Source organism: Toxorhynchites rutilus, chromosome 3 (genome assembly GCF_029784135.1).
Source record: "Toxorhynchites rutilus septentrionalis strain SRP chromosome 3, ASM2978413v1, whole genome shotgun sequence".
NCBI classification, from domain to species: domain Eukaryota; kingdom Metazoa; phylum Arthropoda; class Insecta; order Diptera; family Culicidae; genus Toxorhynchites; species Toxorhynchites rutilus.
In genome coordinates this window covers 169,958,334-169,985,077 of record NC_073746.1, presented here as the reverse complement: position 1 = coordinate 169,985,077, position 26,744 = coordinate 169,958,334, and the positions used below count along the sequence as shown (strand labels likewise).

The window sequence follows — 26,744 nt, the reverse complement described above, 5'->3', positions numbered from 1 at the left end:
ATAATATATATATATATATATATATATATATATATATATATATATATATATATATATATATATATATATATATATATATATATATATATAGAGAGAGAGAGAGAGAGAGAGAGAGAGAGAAAGAGAGAATATATATTTGCATATGAAGTAAAATTCTGAACGTTACATGAGCAAATTTATAACACAAGCGAATTGGGGCTCTTTTGTTATCAACAAGTTCTTCTGCACAGTAACTCGATATTGATAATTCCTCAATATTTTCCTTCGTTGATCGTATTGTTTTCATACACTCACTTCTCTTCGTTGGCCGAGGCATTTCGATTGAATGTAATACTTTTGCGTTTACTATTTTTGAAAGCATAGGCAGCCGTGACAGAGTTCCGAGCTCTGCAATACAATTTTCTTAACCAAATTCGATACTCTGTCACCGTCACCTTCACACCTTCATACTCCATTACTCTCTTTAACTTTCTTTTTGTTCATGAAATAGTGTAATGCCATACACAAAATTGATGAAGCTTCAAAAAAGTTAAACTAAACAACGGAAAAGTGCACCCGTGGCCGAGTGGTTAGCGTCTCACATTATCATGCCGGGTGTTCGGGTTCGATTCCCGTTCTGGCCGGGAGATTTTCCGTCAAAAATACTTCCTTCGACTTGCACTGTGGTCACGCGTATTCTAGAACTTGCCCCTCGGAATACATTCAAGGCGTGTTACTTGGCTTAAGAAATCTCAACTAAGTTTTAATAAATGACGCTAGTTAATGCATACGTTGAGACGGCAAAAGTTCCACAGGGAACGTTAACGCCATTCAAGAAGAAGAGGAAACAACAGAAAAGAAGGAATAATTTCGGATCACGCACTAAACTATTGTGAGTTCATAACCAAGTTAAATATTTCAATAGAATAAATCAGTTTATTTTCATATTCACTTACAAACTGAGGACTGTATTCACTGTCGTTTCATGCAATAGCAATTTGCCCCCTTCACAAAAGTTTTCCGAATCCTTCTACATTTGTCGTTGCTCATTCCCAAAAAAATGTTTTTTGTTTGTTTTCAATGTATATTTGTTCTTTGTCTTGCAGATGTTTTTTGTTTAATTTGACGATGATATCAACTACACCAAACCTTGTTGGAGGGAACTACGATGCGAATGTTGTTGTTTTTTTTTTTTCATTTTTCTTCCCAATGGGTGTGTGATGATATTGCAAATGTTTAATAATAGCACAGTTACAGCGATAACATAATTACTGCTTTCGGGGTTCATGCTTACTCGCTACGATGAATATCAGGATTCCTAAATACTTCTGAATGTGTGTTTGTGTAAATTTCGCTTCAAACCTTTTTACATAGTAAAAGTGTTCCGTTTGTATTGCCCTATCCTCACGCCTATTCTCGATAGTAATAATATGGGTTCCATTATTTTAGTGTTTACAATGTATAATGATAGCGATAACTAAGAGAGTGTAACAAAAGTTCTCCTCCATTGTCTACAACGAATAAAAAATGTCGTTTCGGAAAACGCAAAAACAGCTCAGTAAATCTGTTTCTTTCACTAGTTTGCAAATGTTGATCAACGTTAAGGAAAACAATAAGTTACAGTAATGGATCTCATTCTCACGAAGACAACTAAGGAAATCACAAAAAGTTGTTGTTTACAGGACAAATTTTGTACAGTATAGTAGTCCTAAACAAACTATTTTTAAAATAGTATTAAATGCATTGTTCTGTATGTGTGTGTGTTCGTTACTGTGTATTTTTAGCGAACATAAGATACTGACACTAGCGCCATTCGGGCTGGCAGTGGCCAGCGTTGCAACTATACTGCTTACCAAAGACTCTCTTATATTATATTAAAGCGGAGATCAGAACCAAATGTATGTTATTTACATTGAATGCGCGATTTTGCCTTCGTGCTGTGATGAACATTTAATATTTTAATTGAGGTATATTTTTTATTGTTGTTGCAATAAGTCTGTTGTTATAACTGCCGGTGTTGTTCGGTGTGTATGTTTTGTAGATAATCGAAAATTGTGTTGTTGCGCTGTTGTTCAACACTGTTTTGGCTGCGTGGCTATACAATGCAACCATTTCGAATCCCTGATTCTGTCTTTGTAGATTGTTTCACTGATTTGAGTCATTGTTTTTTTCGGATTATTTTTTCTTTGTTTTGGTGGCAGTGTGTGTAGTGGTATGTTGCTTGTAATTGTTGCTCCCGAACTAGAGGCTAATCGTTTTTCTTTCCTTCATCGATAGTATAATAGATTTGTAAAGGTTCACGTGTTTGAGAAGGGGAGACGCTTACATACTAATACGCTTTGTCGAAAGCACTGTTTCTGTTTGGTTTCTTATCACTAAGATTCAATTTTGAGGGTTTCCAGTCTATATTTTTGCTCTTTCTACGTTCCTTGTTTGTCCTAAACGATTGATTTCACTATAAAAAACTAGTCTTTTCCACATGGCCATCAAATTTCATTAGTTAATTTTGTTTGTCTCGTAAAATATACCCTCTGCCTATCTCTCTCTCTCACGTGCCATTCAGTTTCGATTTTCTTCTCAATATCCTAGCGCCTTAAATAGAATTTTTGACATTTCAACAGTCTTAATATTTTTCTTTGTCTCAAAACACTCTTGGAAAAAGTGTCTGCCCCTCATCAGTGATCTCGCAATCCTCCTACTAACTAACGATGCGTATTTCCCGAAGCGATGATCCTACCAAATATAATGACTGATTAACCTGAGACAGTCTTCTTCTTCTTCTTGTTACAAAAGTGTATGTGTTTGTGTGTTTGCATCGTCGTTTGATCCGACTCAGCAAACGCCACCTCTTTTGCTGTAGATAAATATTACCTTCTAAAAACGTTATTTTAAATTTATCTATCCTCTAATAAGTCTGCTTCTTCTCTTAACCACCTAAACCTTGCAACTATACTAAAGAAACTGTAACCTCTCTCTCTCTTACGCGTACCGAATATGGCTTAGGATGCTTTAGCGTACTGAATTACCGAACTCATGCGCACCGCTGCAGAAGGATTAGCCGCCGCTGCCGCCCCCGATGGTTCCATTTTGACCGACACAGACGGGTGTTCCGCCGGGGTTTGCACATGCACATGCTCACGGGGTTCATCCTTGAAATACAACTTTCGCTTCCGCGGAGGCAACGTGTTGTTGTCCCGATCGGCCATTAATACTGGGTCGGACTCCGGCGAGGACGATCGGTCGGGTGACTCGGGTGATGAGCGCGGAGGTGTCAGCAGATTTTCCGTTCCCGCAATGGCCGCTTCAACCTGTCGCACGATGTCGCTGGACGATCTGCGAGGCAAAGAGATGAAACGTTAGACCAACTCAAGATTCACGATTTTTATTGAGAAGCTGTCCCACCGCCAGTGAGATTTTTTTTCGTAAATTTTATTTTTGTATTTTTTTATTTGGCTCAAATTTTGCAGTCGCATTTTTTTATGACCAAAAAGGATAATTTGCATCATCAGTTTGCATTTTGACTCTAGTCTTACTTTTGAGAAGGGCCTAAACAGGGATTGCTTGGAAATTCTTGAAGCAATATAACTCAGAAACGGTTGTCTTCCACAATGTTTGAAGTTAGTATTGAGACTATGTGGAAAAAGTATAGTAAATGTTTCCATTTTCGTTTATTTCCAAAATAACACTTAAAACCCAATTTTATCGAAGAAGGCGTTTTTGTTTTTTTCTATGTTGCAGCGGACAATTAACGAAAGTTTATTGCACAATGTGCCAAAATGGGAAAATAATGAACAAGAAAGTCATAATTTAAAAAAAAAGTTGGATTTTTGAACATGAATTGTTGAAATGTTTTTTATAATTGTTTTTAGATCCGATTTTATGAAAGTACGCATAATTTGCAGTCAAAAATGTGCAAGATAAAATTTAGATAAATGCTACCATTTCTGAGATACTACCATTTCAGATTTTAAAATAAAATTTTCTGAAAATTCACAACTTTTGATCGTTTTTGAATGTTTTTCGAGTCTTTCTAGCCTAGAAGTAAATTTTTCTAGAAGAGTAATCAGATAGATAATCATTGGCAGAGACAATTTTCGTTCAAGATTTTTTCCCCCACATGCAGAGAATGTGTAACTCTGTTATACAGAACACATATTAGAGTATATTTTCAGTTTTTTTTTCGTTAGAGCTCATTTTCATTTATAATTTTTGTGTTAAAAGAGAAATTTTTTTTCACATTTTTCACACGAAAATTGATCACCTATTTCGCTTTACAGAAATGGAACATGAAACTTAATGTCGTCTATGTCGAATCGGTGGCAAGGTTGTCACATTTGCACAACACGATTGGTTTACAGAATGCAATATTACGATCCGTTCGGGTAATGTTCTTGTTCGATCAGATTTTAGAATACAGGAGAATAGTTTATCAGTAGACGGATCTGGATTATGTCGACTAATTTGTCTAACTAATTATAATGATGATTTCCTAGGAATACTAGGAAATGTAGCAAAACGTAAATTCAACGGGGTTGATTAGAAAATCAATCAATGAACAGTCTTGCGATTGGACCCATGAACTTGCTCATAGTAAGAAAACGTGAATGCTTGAAGGTATTGATAACAAAAAACACATTTTGGGCGGGACGAAGTTTGCCGGGTCAGCTAGTAAATCTATATAAATATATACTACACTACCCTTCCGTGAACATCTATCTAGCTAAATATTCACATAGTTTGCACTCTCTGACACTCATGGATCAGGATCTGCTGCATTAATTGAGTAAGAATCATTCACTTTGCATAGTCCGTAAGATCCTGCTGCTCCATGATGCATAGAGAGGTTCGACATGTAATGAGTTAGAGACAAAGGCGAATATAAACTTTCTGCGCCGAATCCGACCATGACGCTTTGGTTTGCATGCTCGTGTATCATGAAATGGGCACCGAAGCAGAGTTGTCGCGTTCTCTTTTGTGTCATGATTTGTAGCACGCAAAAGCAAAAGAAAGCCACTGAGGGGAAATGATTTCTGTTAGATCATATTTGAACGAACGAAAGCGAATTATTCAGTGAAAGGGTCAATAGGCAAATACTGCAAGAAATACTACGTTGAGAAGGCGAACATTAGGAACGTTAGTACCATTGAAGAAGAAGATGGAGAACGTCGTATGAAACACAGCGTTCGGTGATGAATTCCAGATAATTGTTTCTTCTTCAAATCACATTTTCTCGCGTCGCTGTGTCGTGATTCCAGTAATGTCTTTCAATTGTTAAATTATTTGGTTATTGTTTATATAAAAATACTAAAGCCATAATCGAAAAATAGGGGATTTGGTTAAGAGGCTAAAAATGTATGGCTGGTAATGTTTTTTGAAGTCAGCAAAAATATGAAGGAAATAAGAATTTGATGAGTAGAGGAGTAATTCCCCATTTGTCTAACACAAACATACCTAACAGTTGTTTCAAGTACCCATGTTGGTATATAAAACAGTGCTGATGCAGCAAAGACACAAGCAAGTGATAAACGATTAACAAGTGAGTGTTAATCAAGTGAGATGCAGGAGATGATTCAGAAGAGAAGGAAGTACAACATTAATACCTTTCACAAGGATTGTGTAAACGTGTTTTAGAAAAAGATTTCCAAAAATTTCCGAAATCTCTCGGAATGTAATATTGCCATATTGGTGGGACTAGGATTTGCAGAAAGAAGCCAGCTTAATAAAACATTTAAAATTTGCGATTCGTGTCGTCTGCAGTTGGACAAGCGAATCCTATTCAGTAGTGAAGAGGAAGATGTTTGCATGAACGATCCCAGTCAGGAAACAATAGAAGCGACATCAACAACTACAATGGAGTCAACAAATTCCAACATGAATGTTCCTAGTCAGGAGACATTATTAAAAGTAACGCCTGCAACATCAATTGAGACAACGGACTCTAGCGTTCCAGAATACATTCAAATAGTTAATATTGATATTTTCAGCGAATAAATCTCAAGCAGTCTTCGGAAATCATACACTGCGCTGCACTCGAGTTTAATTTTCATTAGCGCGCGTTCGTTACAAACACGTGTTCTCTCTTGGAACGCAGGGAACCAAACTTATTAAACTTGAGAGCGGATTTTGAACACGGCGCCAAATTGAGATACGAAACATCGCTTCTCACTTATCTGATGGGCGCCTCATTTTACACACACACATATCGAATTCTAGCACCCGTTTTGTCTTCGGTCGTTCTAAGCAAAGCTTGATAAAAACAGCGCTGCATCCATACCAACCGTATGTGCTTGGGCGAAGAAAATAAATCAACAACAAAGGAGACAACAAAATTCGAGCGTGGTTCAGTATCGGGGTGTAGAAACATGGTGTATGGACACGGTGCAGTAACAAAGTTCGACCCTTAAAGCGTTAAAGGTGTTGACAACAAAACATCTCATCTTTGTTTCAGTACGTGTTCATTCGCCAGAGCGTATGTGTATGCAAAGAGTTTGGATTCAATTGAGTGCAGAAAACTTGTTGCGCATCAGCACCGCGTTGCATCCCAAAGACTGATCTCAAGTATACTCGTAGCGCCAAAATATAACACAACAATCAGTTCTGCTAATTATGTTATGAAGAAATATCACGAGATAGTCAACATATCTTTGCTCTAAATACGGAAGATAAATTTGATGATAATAGAACCATGAAATAATTGAGCAGCTCAAAGAGAAATTTACAAGAGAAGGGACGGAAAAGGCTGAGCGATTTCCATGCATGACTGTATTGCCTAAGTCATGGACAGCCCGGAAAGTAAAAAAATGATAGGTCTGAACCTAAGGACACGGACGGGATCTTGACATAGGACTGTAATTGTGTGTAGTAATTGCATTTAAATTGAGTTTTTCATTGTACAAAATCTGAATTTTTTTCGATTTTGATACATCAAATGGATGCCCTGGAAAAACCGTCTCCTGTATGTACTTGTATCCTTTAAACGGGTTAGATGACATAACCTGGTAGATTTCGGTACCGCATTCTGTTCAAAAATGTACACAAAAATACCATTAAAGCCAATACTACCCTCTTCTTCTGTTTATTCAATCCTGCAAAAGAAGACAAAGAGTCATCATGTATCATTTTTAAACACAAGTCTAAATAGTTAAGACCTACATAAATATAAGCTTGAGTCAAATCAATCTATGACTACAAAAATATATTATAGATAAAAATAGCATCACTTCCTTCGTTATCACGTTGTCCGGAACATTGTAATAACTTTATAGCCCTGTAAGATCGCGACTACTCAAGCTGTCATAATCTGATTTACGTGGGCATACCCTTTCGATCTTCTAAATCAGCAGCCATTTAAATTCATTTATTGCATTTTACATAACCAAACAACATACTCGATATTATGACATCCTGGACCACAATTACACAAATTGTTAGTAGTGAGATCTACACGATAAAGAGATGAACCAGCCTACGGCTGAAAGTCTCTATAAAAAAGAATAAAAAAAAACCTACACGATAAAAACATGAATTGAGCACAAATTGATTGGACGACATACAATATAATATAAAATTAATGCCTATTATCGGTAAATGAAGAATAATTCATTCTACGCATCAACTCATATTATGAGCTAACGCCCGAATTTAGGCAAAAAGATTGCTCGTTGCGTCGGGGAGGAAGCGAGTGGACAGTGCAATCGAAAAAAAACATACCCAATTAAATCGTTAAATTGTTAACTTGTTTTAACATATTCACTGTTCATGCTTCAAGCAAAAAAAATCTGGATAAATTTGCTGTCTAATGATATATAACACGACATATGTCGCAATAACCATTTTGAGTAATATGCGTTTGAAAACTCTTAATAAATCGTTACATTTTTCGTAGAGTGACCCCCCTATATAGAAATCAAAGACATAGTCCTATGTCAAAACTATTTCAAAAATTTTATTTGTTGATACGGAAACTCTGATGTGAATTTTCTTTATTGATAATGCGTACTAAATGGTAATAATGGCGAAATGGCCACAAACACCGTAGCACAGCCAAATTATCCACTTTAACGATACTCCCAACCAGGGCTCGACGGATTCTCTAACATTTTGGAGATTGCAAGAACAGATAATGTCGTAATCCAGCTTACGGACAATGTCATGAAATGAGACCAATCAATTTGGAGACATTCTCCCATTTTCCAACACACACTCAGTCGAAAGCGAAAAAAATTAAAAGCAACATCGAGATTCGAACCAGAGATGTCGCGACGATTAGATTTTATTTATATGAATTTTCGATTTGTGATGATCACTTGATAGACACAATTAAAGCTAAAAATATGTGAAAAAAGAGTCGGTTATTTTTATTATTATCATTTCCATTTACCCAAGAAAGGCTGCAATTTGATGCTTATTTTTACCATTACTGAAAGACGTAGTCCGGTGTCAAAAAAGTGACAATTTCTTTGGTTTTCGATATTATTACACATACAAAATAGTTTCAAACAAAGTAACACCAGATGGGTCAACCATAAGAGCCTGCCGGGGGGCCGCCTTTTTGAACATAGCTGCCTAAGGAGGAACAATAAAACGCATGGCTACAAGAGCTAAAGAACGTGAAAATCTCATCAAAAATGCAAAGGAACTATTCGAAAGCGAAAGGAGGACTTACCCTAATTTTCCTATGCAACTACAACAAAGAATTAAAATACCAAGCAACAGCTTAATGAACAATATTCGAAAGCGATTACTGTTCAAGGAACACAAAAATACAATTTATTGATTCCATAGATAAAATATTAGTTTTCAAACTGCAATGGTAGTAAAAAATTGTAGGCATTATGGAACAATAAGCAATCTGTAACAAAATGCGACTCTCTATCATTGTATGAAAACTTGAAATGGAATACTTTCAGAAAAATAATTTTATTATTTGAATAAACTTGAAAAACATCCGAAAACGACCGAAAATAGCTGATTTTCCGTAAATTTTATTTAAAATTCACTTTACCTCAGTAACGGTAGCAATAAAGAAAATTTCGCCCCACACCTTGTTTATTTTTAAGGTGAAATTTGACTCTGTTAACCTTAGATAATAAATAGTTAAATCTGATAAATAAAAGTTTTTGGAAAACCATTGTTTATTGCAAATCATGCGACTTCATCGGGTCAAAAACATTAAAAAAATCATTTCAACAATTTTAAAAAATCCAGCTTTTTGGTCCAATATTTTTCCATTTTGGTGCACTGTGCAATAAACTCCGTTAGTTGTCCGCTGCGACGTACAAAAAAAAAATTGCGAAAATTTAATTTTAAGTGTAATTTTTGAAATAAAACTAAAAATAATTTTTTTTTTAACAGTGCGTACTTCCTCCATATAGCTCCAATGATAACCTAAAACATTACGGAAGACAACAAATCAATCGGACCAACCGTTTCTGAGTTAAATTTTTTTGAAAATTTTCCAACAATCTTTGCTTAGGCCCTTCTCAAAAGTAAGGCTGATACAAACTGTCATTTTTGGCCATAAAGAATGCGTCTGCAAAATTTTAGCCAAGTAAAAAAAAATACAAAAAAAAATCGACCTTCGACCGTCAACTGGAATCGCACTGAGGGAAACTTACCGATACTCGGACACCTGCGAAGCCGGCGCGAAGTAACCGTGATGCTTCATGATGGCCAACGGTTCGTATTTGAATGCGTTCGAGCCGACCGTTGACTGTGGATGCAGCAAGTGTTGGGTCTGTTGCATCTGTTGCTGATGAACCAACATGTCCACCATCGGCTGTGGCTCCAATGACTGAGGTGACAGCCGGCCGCCTGCTGCCGAAAACTCTTTCTGTTGATGTGACGACGGCACTGGAAATGAAAGTGGGGGTGGTGATGATGCTTTATTGCTGCGAACTTCCGTCTGCTCTAGACCGGAAGCGGTTGCGACGGCAGCTATGGATGCCGCTGCCAGCAGCGCCGGATTCACCCCAGACTGTACGCCATAACTGCGAAATACGGACTGCTCGAACTGTGAATAGTAATGAACGCTATCGTTTGGTTTGGTGTTTTTGTTATTGCTGCTATCCGAGTCGTCATTGCCGGTACAGCTTTGTTCCCGGAAATCTACCCGCGGCGTCGGAAGATTCTCTTCCAGATCCATTGGTTCATCTCCCGCTATGTTGTCAGACACTGCAAGATTGCTGGAGCTGGACGAGTACTCCAAACCACTCTGACCGGTGCCAGCACTCAGATCCGCAGCTACAGCGGCCTTGCTATCAGTCTCATCTTCATCCGGAATTTCATTCGCGTGTCCCTTGATGTGGGCCTCCATCTCCTTCTTGCTCTTGAAAGTCTCATCGCAAATGGTGCATTTGTAGCACTTCGATCCGTAGTGTTGAACCCTGTGCAACTTCAGCACGTGGTTATAACCGAAGTCTCGGAAGCAAATATCACAATGGTATGGTTTCTCTCCCGTGTGGGTCCGCGAATGCACTTTCAGCTGTTTCGAGCATGTGAATCCTTTTCCACAACCCTCCACGGGACATTTGTATGGTTTCTCACCTAGGAAAAAAAAACATCGGTAAATTCCCACTTCAACTCGATCATTCCCAGCAAAAATAAACCTACCTGTATGGGTACGCATATGAATGACCAGTTGACCAGACTGGATGAAAGTTTTTCCACAAACGTTACACTTATGGGGACGCTCCCCGGTGTGGATGCGCATATGTCTGTGCAGTTTGCCACTGTGCTCGAACGCCCGGCCACAGATGTCGCACTTGTACGGTCGCTCCTTGGTGTGTATCCTTCTATGGACTTGCAGATTTTCCTTAACGCTAAACATCTTATGGCAAAATTCACACTCGAACGGACGCTCTCCGGTGTGCGTCCGGTAGTGCCGTACCAACCGAGCTGGCACTGCGAAGGTTTTCTTGCACACATCGCACTGATACGGATCGGAAGGCGTAGACTGAGTCGCGCTCAGCGCGTTCACACTCTTCCCGTTCGAAGGTTTACCTTCGACCATACTTTGCTGCTGCTGCTGCTGTTGCTGTTGTTTGGCATGCGACTTCATGTGACTGGTGTGGGCACTTTTACTTCCGAAGTTGATGTCACATTGTTCGCAACGGAATTTCGCAGCCATCACCGACGACGACTGCTGGGGGACTTGATTCGATGGAACCATGCCCGGTTGATAGCTCGTGAAGCAGGATTGCGCCGAAGGCGAGTTGCTTCGGACATTGCCTTGCGTCGAGGGACCAGCATCCGACAGCAACTGCTCGCCATTACTCAGATTGACAACATGCTGCTGGTACTGTATCCGCTGTTGTTGCTGTTGTGGTTGTTGTTGCGGTTGTATCTGTTCGCCTCCTCGATCATTAAGAGTCGAAGTGTTGTAGCATAGCTGGGAAGCTGCACTGTTATCAGTCTGATGCATTAGGAGTGGCACTCCCGTATAGTAAACCATTTTGCGTAAATCTGGGGAATAGAGAAGAAGCGAAAAACGTGGTCAGTCAGATTCTTTACGGAAAGAGTATCATATTTATTGTATCCATTCAATACCGTATGCGATTACTCGCAAATATCTTAATTATCTCACACAACTATGTTTCCGCTGTTTGTCAATGCTGGTCTTTTTTTAAGCATCCGGAACGTTATGAATCAAGTTTACCAAGTTTCGTTTTTTCGTCCTTGAACTATTGCTCCAGCGACAAAAAAGGGGAATTACATTCATAACACTGATGATGAAAAATGGAAAAACAGCCACAATTTGAGCAAAGGTTCAGAAAAACGATTCTACATCATGACAACACCCGGCCTCCCATTGCCAATACCGGAAACACTAAAATGGGAAGTCCACAACACAGTCCGATTATTACACATGATATAGCTGATCAGAAATCTCGGCAAAAGAATATGGTACAACATTTTAAAAGCGAAAATGTTTCGGCTTCAACTGTTTACCCTATCCTAGAAAACCCCAACAACTACTCGCAAGCAAGGTAGTAGAAGACCCGCCAAAACTATGGACGCAAAAGGACTTCGTTTTGCTTCTCGTGCCATCAGGATTCACTGTTTAACTCGACTTCCCAAGATCCATTTGTTCATTCATTTTTCCCTAATGGTTTTTGACTACTTCTACCACATCAACTTTTACTACCCGTTTGCAGATGATTTGTATACCAATCCATCTAACAAACTTTTCAGGGACACCATTTGAAGTACTAAATTTGTTAATTCCGCGAATGAACAATTAAAATACCTAAATTCAAAATAATATTTTTTTCGAACAATAAACGACGCCTTTGTGGAGCTTCCGTTCGAGTCCTTTGGCACCTACTCTTATACTTTTTGGTGCAGAATGCGGATCAATTCGATCAATTGTTTTTGGTAATGTTCACAATTTACAGTTTTGCCAATTTTCAACAGATCGTAGCAGTTTGTACCTCGCTGATCCCATCCTTCCGAAGTCATCTGGCCTTGCGGTAGATGTCGGTAGGTTGGGATCAACATCAACATTTAACAGTCACGATCCAAGTCACGTTTCATCCACAGTCACGATCCAAGCAGAATTTCGCAAATGGTGTTTTGTTATCCTTTGGTCAAATCATTCAAGATCTTTCTCATGATTTCAGGAAACAGTTGATTAAATGTAATTCTGCGTCTTCAAACACATTCGGTGGTTTTCACCGCTCCTCACATCCTTTTTTGAATACTCATAGTATTGCAATTTGCCGAGAGCATGCTCGCCGGTAAGCTTTCACTAACATCCTATGCGAATCGTAAGCAGATTTCTTAGTTTATAACAAATGATCTGTGAAGCAGAGTTGCCATAATAAAATCTGTGTTTTTGGTCTCAAAAAATCTTTTCAATCTGTGTTTTTTCTCAAAAAATTTGTATCGAAATCTGTATAAATCCTTTGCCGTCGTTTGTCTGCTTTCAGCCACCACAGCAGAGAAGCATACTAATATTATAATTTATGCAACAATGTATCAGTTCACACTTTTTTTAAACGAATTTTAACGTCTTGTGAACCTATTTAAAACCAAAACGGTGCTACTATGAGTAATAGATAACGGTACTCAGTATGAACAAAAGTAGTCATCCATGCTTGAGGAAAGGATTAATAGAAAACTCCATGTATTACGGCACTCTGTAGATGTGAAGAGCATTGTTCTGTATGTTCAAACAGAAAGATAAAAGGGGAAAGGCACCAAACAAATTATTTTTGTGATACATGTGAAAGATATCACACGAGGAAGAATTATAGCAAATATTTTCCAAACATAAACATTAAAACATTGTTTAGTGAACACTTATCAGAAGTTTACAAAACATAATAGAATCTTGTTCATCTTCCATAATCTCACAAAGTTATACATCACTACATTATCAGTAAAAAAAATTGCGACCAGTACGACACACATGTCGAAATTTAATACAACCGCGAAGGGTTAAATTCATAAGTTCAAACTTGAAGCATAATCTCAGCATTAGTATCATTGATTGGCATAGTTATAATGAATTTCGCGACGTTGATAGTATCCACGTGAAATTCGTAATCACTGTGCTTTAGTAGGAAAAAGATAAACTAATTATTTATTTATTTATTTATTGTAAAACTAGCCGATGACGCAGACTTTTGCATCTTTTCACTTTAGATTGAACATAAGAAAGCAGTACTACACGCTACATATGAATGCCAAAATGACTCTCAATCAGATTGATTCGAATGCTATATTAATGAAAATGGTGCATTGGGTAAAACAAATTATTGAGATCAAGCCATAACTAGTATTGGATCGTTATTTTGAAAAATCTGTAAATCTGTATGGAATCCAAAAAAAACTGTAATCTGCATCTACAGATTCTTGATTTCAAAAAATCTGAAAAATCTTTATAAATACAGATTATTCTGTAGATATGGCAACCCTGCTGTGAAGTCCGCAGATCGTTGTTCGCATACCCAAAATTTTGCATTTCTAACACAACACAATTGTGGCTACATGAAACTTCTTATATTTTGTATTAGAAGGATATTGTTGACAATTATCAAAAGTAAAAAAAAGAAGATCGATATGATTTAACCTTTTACATTGGAATGTATAAATACACTCGACAGAAAAATTAGGAAAGAACAGAACGCGAAGTTGAAATTTTCGAGTGATTTATGACATGCTTCAAATTCAACTGTAATCTTTATATTAGGCTGTCAAAAAAGTCCTGCGGTATTTCCGCGAGGTGTCGTTGTAAGCGCGTAGCTTGTTGGAAAGGTATTTTTGCGCGCTATAATATAGTCCTTGACAGTGTTTTGTTTGGTTAAGTCGTTCGTGAGTTATAGTGTCGCAAATATGGAGCAAAATAAAGAGAAAATCTGACATATTTTACAGTACTACTATGACAAAGGCAAAAATGCATCTCAAGCTGCCAATAAAATTTGTGCAGTTTATGGACCCGATACAGTTTCCATTTCCACCGCACAACGATGGTTTCAACGTTTTCGTTCTGGTGTAGAGGTCGTCGAAGATGCGCCACGCTCCGGAAGGACTGTCGTCGAAAATTGCGACAAAATCGCTGAATTAGCCAAGAAAGACCGGCATAGTAGTAGCCATAGCATCGGCCAAGAGATGGGGATAAATCATCAAACCTTTATTAACCATTTGAAGAAGCTTGGATTCACAAAGAAGCTCGATGTATGGGTGCCACACACGTTGACGCAAAAAAACATCTTTGACCGTATCGACGCATGTGAATCGCTGCTGAATCGCAACAAAATCGACCCGTTTCTGAAGCGGATGGTGACTGGCGATGAAAAGTGGGTCACTTACGACAACGTAAAGCGCAAACGGTCGGGGTCGAAGCCCGCTGAAGCGGCTCAGACGGTGGCCAAGCCCTCATTAACGGCCAGGAAGGTTCTGCTGTGTGTTTGGTGGGATTGTCAAGGAATAATCTATTATGAGCTGCTTCCCTATGGCCAAACGCTCAATTCGGACCTGTACTGCCAACAACTGGACCGCTTGAAGGTAGCACTCATGAAGAAGAGGCCATCTTTGATAAACAGAGGCCGCATTGTCTTCCATCAGGACAACGCCAGGCCACACACTTCTTTGGTGACGCGCCAGAAGCTCCGGGAGCTCGGATGGGAGATTCTTTTGCATCCGCCGTATAGTCCGGACCTTGCACCAAGTGACTACCACCTGTTTTTGTCCATGGCGAACGAGCTAGGTAGTCAGAAGTTAGCCACAAAAGAGGCCTGTGAAAATTGGCTATCCGAGTATGTATATATATATATATATATATATATATATATATATATATATATATATATATATATATATATATATATATATATAATTTAATTTGAGCATTTTGAGTGATTTAATTGCAAAACTCCATAATCACCATCCCATACATGATGGAAAGTGAAGGGAATAATATTGAACTCTTTTTTATATCGCTTTCTCTTTTTGTTCTATTTCAGTTACTGAACGCACAAACACTGAGAGAGAGCGAAATTATTCTTCTCACAATTGTTCTACTTTTCGGCTTGTTTCAGTAAAAACATGACAAAACACATTTTTATAAAACATTTTTTTATAAAACATTTGGCCAATTATTTCGAAAACCAGTATATTGAACTGTAAGAAATTGCTTTTAAGTTTTGGAAAACATGAGTTTCCAAAGATACAATTGAAGTTTTTCTTAACATGTCCGTCTTACCTCCATCTCCCCTATACACTTCTTCGCTATCTTGATGTAGAAAATCTCAAAAAAGTGTCTAAAGTTTTTTTTAGTTAGATCTTTACAATCACGTGAATCCGTATCCACCGAATGGTTCCTAGTCAATGGGTAGTTGATGTTCATTGTTAAAACGATGGTCCCACCCCTGCCAGTCTAGAGCGCATGAAAGAAAACGCTGAGCGCGACAAAAAAGGAACAACAGAAGGCTCTGGAAAGAAATTCACCAGTGACAAGCGATGCGCAAGCGCTCTGTTGATTCCAGTGATGCGAACAAGTGATTGCAATGAGCGGATGAAGAACGAACCCACTGCTTGGCACGTGTATCAAAGTAGCCAATGGAGATAAGCACGAAACCTGGTGATCGACCGATGAAATGTGTCATGTTTGCACGGTACACAAATACAAATAATGACATACAGTCAATCCCAAAATTGAGTATACACCTCGTGCTGCTTTGTTATTTGCGAGATTTTCGGGGCATATTCATCGTAAAATCGATCCATTTTACTCTCATGTAATGATGAGAAAAAAAAAAATAGAAATAGATAGGGACCGCATAAAAAAAGTTTCCCCCAAGAAAATAACTCAAATCCACGCCGTTCACTGTTCAATTTCCTTTTGTTTCCCTGCTTTGCGATGGGACAGTTTGCCTTTTCGGTTGCACATGAATGTTTTGTGCTTTTAGTTGCATGTCGAAACGTGTTGCTGTTAGAAATCATGTCATGCAACAACTTAGAAAAACATAGAGCATTTGATGGGAGGAGGGGAATGATTTCAGAAGTGGATAATTGAGACGCAAATATGCTTTTTTCCGCACTGAAATGCATATAAACAATCGAAAAAAAACAGGAAGTGGGTTATATCTATGGTATAACCGCAAGGGTGACGTAGGACTATCGTTGATTTAGACATCATTTGTTTGAAGTTGAATCTAAATCCATTCTGAATGAATGAATAAATGAATATTTGGGAGACTTCGAAAACGAGAGCGTTACGTTGGAGGCACAAGGTCTTATGCATCGAATATAGGATACGAAAAACCTTGTTCTGAAGAATAATCTTCAGAAGCTAACCTGCTAACTGTACTTGATTGACAAATCACAAACCCAAATGTATTATATGGATATTTTATGTATAGAAAACATTAAAATAAACTCTTTCGCTTGAATGTAATTTTCAATTCCAAGGGGAACTGGCAGATTATTTTCCAGCAACGATTAGATATTTCCACATTTTCCTCGATACTGGAAGCCCACCAGTGGTTAATACTAACTCGATAACCACCTGTTAATAGTACTTGATTGAAAAATATTTGGTCACAGTGTTACATGGATAGAAAACATTCAAATAAACTTTTTCACATGAATGTATTTTTAAATTCCCAGAGGAACTGGCAGATTATTTTCCAGCAATGATTAGATCTTTCCGGAACTTTCTCGATGCTGAATGGCATCCAAACGGAAAGAATTCTGCGCGTGTATGTGTCGATCCTTCGCCGTCCACCTCCTCCAGCACGTTAGGCAACGATGATGTCTTGTCGATGTCCTCACGAAAAATGAATGTGTCTCACCACCAGAATATCGCTTAAGAATGCTTTTTGTGTGTGATTGAATCGAGAGAAGGTGTGGTTTACGATGGCAATTTGGAAGGCAAACTAGAGGGGAATGAACTCTCTGAGCTCGGAACTTTCGGCGACAGAGCAAGAATCGATTGTGGGCGCATACAATATTGGATACGAAAATATCCTACTGATGGGGAAGAATAATCTTCAGAAGCTATCCTGTTAATTGCGATTGATTGAAAAACCACAAAACCAAATGTATTTGGTCACAGTGTTACATGGATAGAAAACATTCAAATAAACTCTTTCACATGAATGTATTTTTAAATTCCCAGAGGTACTGGCAGATTATTTTCAGTAACGATTAGATATTTCCACATTTTCCTCGATACTGGAAGCCCACCAGTGGTTAATACTAATTCGATAACCACCTGTTAATAGCACTTGATTGAAACATATTTGGTCACGGTGTTACATGAATAGAAAACATTCAAATAAACTCTTTCACATGAATGTATTTTTAAATTCCCAGAGGAATTGGCAGATTATTTTCCAGAAATGATTAGATCTTTCCGGAACTTTCTCGATGCTGAATGGCATCCAAACGGAAAGAATTCCGCGCGTGTATGTGTGTGTAGCGATGTCTTCCCGGGGAACCGTTTGTAGCATCACTCTCCTCCTGATGGATTCCCTTCTGGCCTAAGGTGCACAAACAGGCTCTTGGTGACACCGTTCATCCGCGCTTTCATGATAAATGAAGAGCTTCACCACAACAGCGACAACATGCTCCAATCGCTGTTCAATTAGAACTGAGTGGATTTCCGAGCGGCGCTCGCTTATATACCGATTGGTGATTTCAATAGCCTGTTTTGAAAGCAATTTTAAGACTATTGAAACAAGTTTTTGGATCAAAAAGTAACAAATATAGAATGCGTAGACATTTTATCTTTCGAATGAAGTGTTTATCATACCATTTCGTTCAGTTGTTTAGGAGCTATTAACGCTCAAAATCTCGGTCTCCGGCGTAACGCTTTCGTTTTCGAAACTTTGATTTTACACCCTGGTATAGAAATGAAAGACGTAGTCCTACGTCAAAACTAAATGGACGATAACTTCGTCAAATATGCTTCTTTTCATACACCGCACAAAAAAAATCGCACAAAAAAAACCGCACAAGAACAGAAAATCGCACAAAAAACGGGTTTTACTGTACATGTTTGAAATACAAACAAAAAATCTCCAATTAAAATGTGGCAAAATTGAGTGTAGTTTTTCTTAAAAAGAAAATTGAAATCAGTTCAGATATGTTACCAGATAACAAAAATCAATCCCCTAGTATTTGGTATGGCCCCCCTTTGGCGTCCAGCACTTCCTGCAAGCGCCGAATCCAGGTTTCTGATTTCAAGTTCGGTGATTGCGAGGGTGTTTTGAGTTGATTGGGACATTATAGAGTAGGCAGAGGTGCTCCCTTGGCCGAGTGGTTAGCGTCATAACTAACATGCCGGGTGTTCGGGTTCGATTCCCGTTCTGGTCGGGGGAATTTTTCGTCAAAGAAATTTCCTCCGACTTGCACTGTGATCACGCGTATTCTAGAGCTTGCCACTCAGAATGCATTCAAGGCGTGTTATTTGGCATAGAAATCTCAACTAAGTACTAATAAAAATGACGTAAGTAATACTACGTTGAGACGGCGAAGTTCCTCTAGGAACGTTAGTGCCATTGAAGAAGAAGAAGAAGAAGAAGAAGAGCAGGTATCCAGCAGGTAGGCAGGTAAGAGGTCAGTTTGCTTCAGGTTAGAAGAAGTAATCACGAGGGAGACTGCAGAAATCTGCATCGCCGAATCGATAAGCTCCATAATTCCAGTTCCAAAAACCGCCATTGTACTATACATCAGCTGACTGTCGTCATTTCAGTGATGGGAAGTGTACTATTTTCAATAGAATGCAAACAGCCATAAACTAAACACTCAAATGGTGTAAGGACACACCAAAAAAAAAAATTGGATTACATTTCTTAGGCTGGCTCTTGGGCTTAGCATGCTAAATATCGAGGCGTCATGCTTGACTAAAGACTACATTGAGACGGCCATTTAAATCATGCAATCTCAAAAGCCCACAAAACTCTTTGGACTTATAGCAGGGATACCAGTTATAATTTTCAAAAATCAGGAAAAATCAGGAATTCAGGAAAATAAAAATCAGGATAGTTCATATGGTGTTGTCCGAAAAGTTCTACTCAATTTTCTGGATAACAGAAGCATCATTTTCATAGACAGGCATGCATTTATTCATTTTTATATCAACAGTTTTGCTCCACAATTCACACAGCTTAAAAATTCTATATCAAAAGATATGTCGACAACTGTTCTAGGTATTTTAATGTTGTCCATAGAGTCCTGAACATGTGACAATCTGAAGCATGAAACATTCAAAAAAAATATCAAGTAATTACTTCATTCAAAATATAACGATATGAAATTGCCTTCTGGCGAGCCAATCTGATCGAGTATCTTTCTTCCACGCCAACTTCAAGCTTCATGCTAATAACAAGCGTTATCAGAGGTACATAACGCAAATCGTTCCGGAGTAAATCTATATATAAAAAAATGGATTTCTGTCTGTCTGTCTGATTCTTATGGACTCGGAAACTACTGAACCGATCAACATGAAAATTGGTATGTAGGGGTTTTTGGGTCCGGGGAAGGTTTTCGTGATAGTTTGAGACCCCTTCCTCCCTCTCTAAGGGGGGCTGCCATACGAATGAAACACACATTTCTACATTGCTCGAAAATTAATCAAGCAAATGAAACCAAATTAGGCATATTGAGGTTTTAGGGTGCAATAAATGTTTCTATGGTAGTTTGACTCTCCACCCCCCTCTCCAAGGGGGGGCTGCCATACAAATGACACACAAATTTCTGCACTACTCGAGAATTAATCAAGCAAATGAAACCAAATTAGGCATATGGAGGTTATAGGGTGCAATAAATGTTTCTATGGTAGTTTGACTCTCCACCCCCCTCTCCAAGGGGGGGCTGCCATACAGATGAAACACAAATTTCTGCGGTACTCGAAAATTAATCAAGCAAATGAAACCAAATTAGGCATATGGAGGTTTTAGGGTGCAATAAATGTTTCTATGGTGGTTAGACTCTCTTCCCTTCTCTCTAAGGAGGAACTATCATACAAATGAAAGACAAATTTCAGCATAATTCGAAAACTAATCAAGCAAATGGACCCAGATTTCTCATGCGAATGTTTTAGGGGACACGAAACATTTTCATGGTGAATAGACACTCCTCCTCTCTCTCTCTCTGAGGTCTGAGGTCTCTGTCATACAAATGAAATATACATATCTGCATAATCCAAGAAAGTATCAAGCAAACTGAACCAAATTTGGAATGCGGAGGTTTTAGGGGGCGAGGAACATTTCTAAAGTGGTTCAACACTCCTCCCACTTTTCTGAGGAGGGAGGGGGCTGCCATAGAAAAGAAACACAAATTTCTGCATGACTCGAGAACTAATCAAGCAAATAAGACCAAATTAGGCACATGGAGGTTTTAGGGTGCAATAAATGTTTCTATGGTTATTTAACACCCCCTTCCCTCCTCTGAGGGGGTGGGGGGCGGTTAGCCATACAAATGAAACACAAATTTAAGGGGGGCGTCTTTATGCTATCATGTTTTCTGTATAAAACATTAATTCCATGTAACGGAGAAACATATTATTTGCAAGTGGTTGAAAAATCTTGAACGAGAATTGTGTCTGAAAATAATCTGATATTATGATTATGATATTATGATGAGTTTTGTTAGAAATACTAGGAAGTTTATAGTAAAAGGTTAATTCAACGGGGTTGATAAGAAGATCAATCAATGAACAGTTCTGCGATTGGACCCATGAACTTGCTCATAGTAAGAAAACGTGAATGTTTAAAGGTATTGATTACAAAAAACAAATATTGGGCGGGACGAAGTTTGCCGGGTCAGCTAGTAAATAATAAACGAAAGAAAGAGTAACCACATTAGCGTGAACCTGAGAGCTTTTTCATTGGGTTGCCCGAAAAGTAATTGTCGATTTTTTCATCGCACATATAATACAATTGTTTTGTACATAGAACGAACATTAATCAATTATATTAGGTTGGGGAAAGAGTAATTCATTATTTTTGAGTGAAATTCAAAACTATTTTTAATATGCTTCGGATTGTCCGATCTGGGTCAAATATGCACCGTTTTATTTTAAAATTGTCATTCTAAAGGTAGCTCTATAATGTCTCTATCATAGAAGTTTTGGTCCTTATTGGCGAAAAACTCTAGCAATAGATTTTACGTTCTCCTCTTGATCCCAATTTCTTATCGCTCTGGAAATTTGCATGCGAGAAAAAGGGGGTAATCGTTTGATGCAAGGTCTGGACTATATGGTGAATGCATTTAAACGTCACAATCATGCTTTCGGAATTGTGTAGTCTTGCGTTGTCCTTATGGAACACAACGCCTCTTTTGTTGTTGTTTCGACGCTTCTGGCCAATCGCTAGCTTCAACCAGTCCAATTGTTGACAGTACAGATCTTAATTTAGTGTATTTAAATAAAATAAAAAAAAAATTAAATTACAGGTATGTTACAGTTACAGTATCTGCATCATAAACACCATTTGCAATTTCAGCGGTCTGGCTTGAATTTTAGCCTTTAGAAAAGAACAAGTGTAGAATCTACTTCCATCTGTAACTCACAACTGAACGGAACAAACAGAAAACAGCAAAAGATTTTTTTAGTGTGAAATGTCACCATTATAACGAGCCTAAACTTGAAATTGTATGATGGATATTATACAAGATATTGATCACTAAAACATGTAATGGCAGTTTGACAGAATGAATTGTAAAAGCCGAATTGAAATATAATTTCGTAGTCTGCGTTAACAATGCGGTCATGTTTTGGACGCCACTCGCTATGATCTCTGAAAAGCAGAAATGTTCCGTGTTGGTCATACCTCTCTTCCTCTCACTAAGGAATAATGGAGCTGCGTCCAATCGAAAAAAAAATGGGCAATCGTAGAACGGATCCTTACTCAAAACTCTGTAAACAGTTGGACTCGTGAAAGCAAATTTACGATCGCCGTCAAATAAGGTGGACATATAAGTAATACAAACACTTGATAAAGGGTGTGAAATGTAAATCCCAATAGTCGCTATTGGAAAAAAAAACAGGAGCCCATTAGAATAGTTCACCTGTAATTTTTAAACATTTAACTTCAACAATTAAAAAAGTTGAACATTGGTTGAACCAATTTTTGACAAAAAAGGCATTCAAATCTTAAGTCGGAGCAACAGAGGACCGATTCAGTTTTCCTATTCTCTTCACGTTTTGAACTTGAAATGATCAATGTGAAAAGTGCTACGATCAAAGTTTGTTTGACTTAAACTTAACGCATTTCTGTTAATCGTGCATTTGAAAAACCTGAGCACATTTTGTAGGTGTAGGTGTCGATTGCTCTTCAGTTCTCAAAAAGGTACCCAAGCAAGAGGAGCAACGTATAAAAATTTTGCATCGCTAAAACTCTTCGTCCGAGATGTCGCAAACGAGCTGGAACTGTCGTCTACAACCGTGCATCGAGCAGAAATCGAGCCGTATTATATTGAGGTACTGACTCCAAATCGCGGAGATAAACAATTAACATCTTGTCACGGTTCCGGAAGCTGACTGAGGTCGATTGCGTGGTGATGACTGACGAAACCTACGTCAAGATAGGCTTCAAACAGCTTCCCGGGCTGGACTCTAAACGGTAATCGAAAGGAAATCGGCGCCAATCATGTTGAAGCATATGAAACCGTCGAAAATCGCTGAAAAAATATCTTGGCGGGCTATCTGCACCTGTAGCTTGAAAAGAAATATTGCAATCGAGACTAAAGGTCATGGAGTGGTATGCCATCAACAACGTGCAAGTGGCACCCAAGTACAAGGGCTTTCCCAACCACGTCCCATCATCTATGCACGCGAGTTGTCTGAACTGCGGAATTATTCTAAATCCACGATGTGTTATGTTCTAGAATAATTCGCTGAACGTTTGACTATCGTCGAGAATCTCGGAAGTTGGAGAAAAGGCTGCTGATCCTAAAACTCAGGTACTTCAAACGGAACCCGAAATTGTCATTGAGAGACAGTAAAAACGGCAGAATTTTTACAATTCTACTCCCAGGAAGGAGAGAACAATTTGACATTTTCTTAAAAAAGGCCAGGCTTAGATAACTTATCAACAACACGAATGAACAGTCAGAAGTGCAAGGAAGTACTTCAGAATCATTTACTGCTGTTTTTGCATAAAAAATAATGTGATAATTGGGTAATTTGGCATCAATTCATATAATCTGGAAGGTTATGGTATGGTTTAATGAATAGGGGCTTCATATTCTGGACTGGTCAACTTGTTTACCAAATCAAAACCCTGTCAGGAACTCATGAGGAGTGATCGGACGAATAGTAGATGCAGCTTACAAGCAGTATGAGTCATTTGGAGAACTTAAACGAGCAGTATCCTCTGCATAGAACGAGTTACACACTACAACATGGCACAACTTGGTCGAAACCACCCCGAATGGGTTATTTGAACTGACTGAGAACTAAAAAATTAGAAACTTATTGTAATTTATGTGAAATTGACGTAAATTTTGTGGATGAGTGAGAGTTTTCTATCTGGTTCTATAGTTATGAAATGGCCAGTCTTATAAATGATGATAGTTGTTGTATTCTACACTATATACTTCAAATCAACCGACATCTTACATATATCTGGAAACTCAAATAATGAGTGGTTCTATTGTTGTGAAACGCAGTGTGTACAAGCAAAATCTGGAAAATTCTCAAAAAACGCTACAATATTTTGCAGACGAAAAAGGGTTGAGTCGTTATAGATGGTAGACTGCAATTTTATATCTGTTCGATCGGCAGACTGTAAGATGAAAAAGTATGTCGAAGGTGTCGGAAAAGTCCCTCATTTGGCAAGCAGAATACAGATTTATAACATACATGGTCATGAACTAAAAAAAAGTTATCAAAAGGGGTGTTTTTAGACGAGGTTGCTTCTGAAACAACATTAGCAAGTTGACAAAATCGACAAATCTGATTGCCTTCAAAGACTTGGTTCATGAAAAGCTGTGCTGATGATAATGACAAATACGCATGCGTAGATATATCGTGCAAATAGATTAATCAACAAAGTTGGATCGAATTTTGGTAATTATCATTTCTAGAAAATCTGTGTGATCTACGATCTGTGCAGTCTGAGTTCTATGGATATATTCATATATTTATCACCATTTCAACATTTTTTTATGTTGATTCATCAATTGCATGAGTTAATCAATCGACGATTAAGAATCTCGCTTTAAACTCCGGAACTCAAACTATATATTGGCAATCAGAGCAGTTTTTTCGAACAAATGGTTATCTCAGAAATTTTGAACCATTTGATGACCGGAATTCGACCCGAAAGTCACAATCTAGAAAGTTGGGCTCTTCTACACGATAATGTGCCGAGTCTGATCGATCAATTTTCGGATCCAAATCACGTTTGTGTTCCCAATCATCCTCCGTATTCAGCTGGTTTGGGATCTTGCAACTTTTCTTTTTTTCTTTCCAAAAATGAAGGTAAAATTTAACGAACACTTTTTGACGACTTTAGTACCATTCGAAAGCCTTTTTTTTCGAAATGAGCTATATCAGCTAGTCACTAGTGCATCGATGTTAAAAATATTGAAACAACTTGTTGAAAAATTCATTTTCACAAAAAGTCCCGAAACTCAAAACACTATAGAAACGCTATGTATTCCATTGAAAACATCATCATTGGTTCCAGTGGAAAAAAAACACTGATACTGTTTTGACTATTGTCGAAAAGTGCTAAGCTGTTGTAGCTGATCGAAGATCCAACGTTGATTGTTACAAAACGAACGGAATGCGTATTATGACATTTTCTTTATCACATTCACATATCACATTGGTCTAATAATACTGAGCGATAAGCAACAATTTCTTTCTTTTCATACATATCGATACTCCGGTTTGCGTACAATAATTAAAAAAAAAACAACTCGGCGCGTGTTGCTGATAACACAGTGAAAATATGCCCCGGGATTAAGGCGAATGATCCGCCACCAATCCGTCAACAGATGGAAATTACCTTCGGCAGGCACTTCCTTGATCTCGGTTCCTGACTTTGAAAGAATATCCTTAATCCAGTCTTGTTTGTTCCATAAATCCATTTCTCGGCTCAAGCTGTAGTTATTTATGTTTGATTGATATCGTACTTTGCTATTCACACTCTGGTTCAGACTTTTCATTCACTTAATAAATTTATCACTAAACATTGCTATCAAAAATATTGTTGGGATTTATTTTTTCAGTAACTAGAACACTCTTCTCTCCAGATAAATTTTTCATCCCCTTCATACCGTATCACGTTCGCACTGGGGACACAGTTCTTTGTTGCTGCTGCTCAGGGCAACCACCCACTCCACCCACCAAACTTCCGGAAGACATCAATTGGTGGGAGTGGGTCTTTTCCCGAAATTTCAACGTTTCCCGAAGGCGCGTTTTGCTACCGTTATTTGATCCGAGTTTTGCGTTAGCACCGTACGAAGTTCTACAAGAAACTGACGGCGTTCGCGATCCACCACTTGCGACCGAGTGTTCCGAGCGTCAGCGAACTCGAGCACCTACCTATACAACGATATGCGCCGCGATGTCTCACACCGTGAGTATATACCTATGTGTATATAGCGAGAAAAACATCGAAAAAGCTTGATCGCGGTGCGTATTCGCGCGCGTGCGTTTATTCCGCTCTCCACGCACTTCATGATTGTAGTTGTGGATCGATACGCACAGTGCGTGTTGACTGCCGACACAAAGAAAAAGATACGTAACGGTTCTCCTCCACACAGATTCCCACCGAATAATGTTCGAACGAAACATCACACGCACTCACTCATCCAAATCTTCTTAGCCCTAAACTCATTTCCTACTTCTCTTCTCTTCACCTCACCAACACCCACCCACCCACGGTGGGTGGAAATAGGGAGGGCAACTCCGAAAAACAACTCTTCTCTCTGTATTGGTGCGCCTCTGTCCCCGTGTCCGATTTTGTGTTTACCTTCGCGCCTATTCCAAACACTTTGAAACATACTTCCATTTCCACAGCGCAAAAAAAACAAAAACACACTCAGTTTATTCATTTTTGCGTTAGGTCAGGATTAGTGCCCCTCTTGTAACCATCGTCCCCGCCGTGGTTCGTCGTCGTTAACGACGCCCCTTCAGCATCATCTTCCGCCGCTCATTCGAACAACATTAATGTCTTCTCGATTGAATCGCCACACACTAGAAACGAACGACTTAGCTTAGACCAATGTAGGTACATTTACGCTTGGCGTTTGGATGGCACTTGCTGGGGGCATGCTGAGAGAGATTGGGTGGCAAGGATGAC

General features: G+C 38.5%; 1 protein-coding gene across 4 annotated transcripts in view; it reads right to left on the bottom strand.

Annotated features, from left to right (window-relative positions):
* Positions 1-933: 933 nt before the first annotated feature.
* LOC129778186 (Krueppel homolog 1) overlaps positions 934-26,744 on the bottom strand; it is a 70,229-nt gene continuing 44,418 nt past the window's right edge. For 3 of the 4 annotated variants that reach the window (XM_055784930.1, XM_055784932.1, XM_055784931.1), the window contains 3 exons: positions 10,591-11,442; positions 9,597-10,524; positions 934-3,312 (listed from right to left, as the gene is read on the bottom strand). In XM_055784930.1, coding sequence (XP_055640905.1) covers positions 2,979-3,312; positions 9,597-10,524; positions 10,591-11,431 — 2,103 coding nt within the window. In that variant the 5' untranslated portion in view covers positions 11,432-11,442 and the 3' untranslated portion in view covers positions 934-2,978. Of the gene's footprint in view, positions 3,313-9,596; positions 10,525-10,590; positions 11,443-25,445; positions 25,915-26,744 lie in introns of those variants that run through there. The other variant, XM_055784929.1, reaches the window with a different exon arrangement.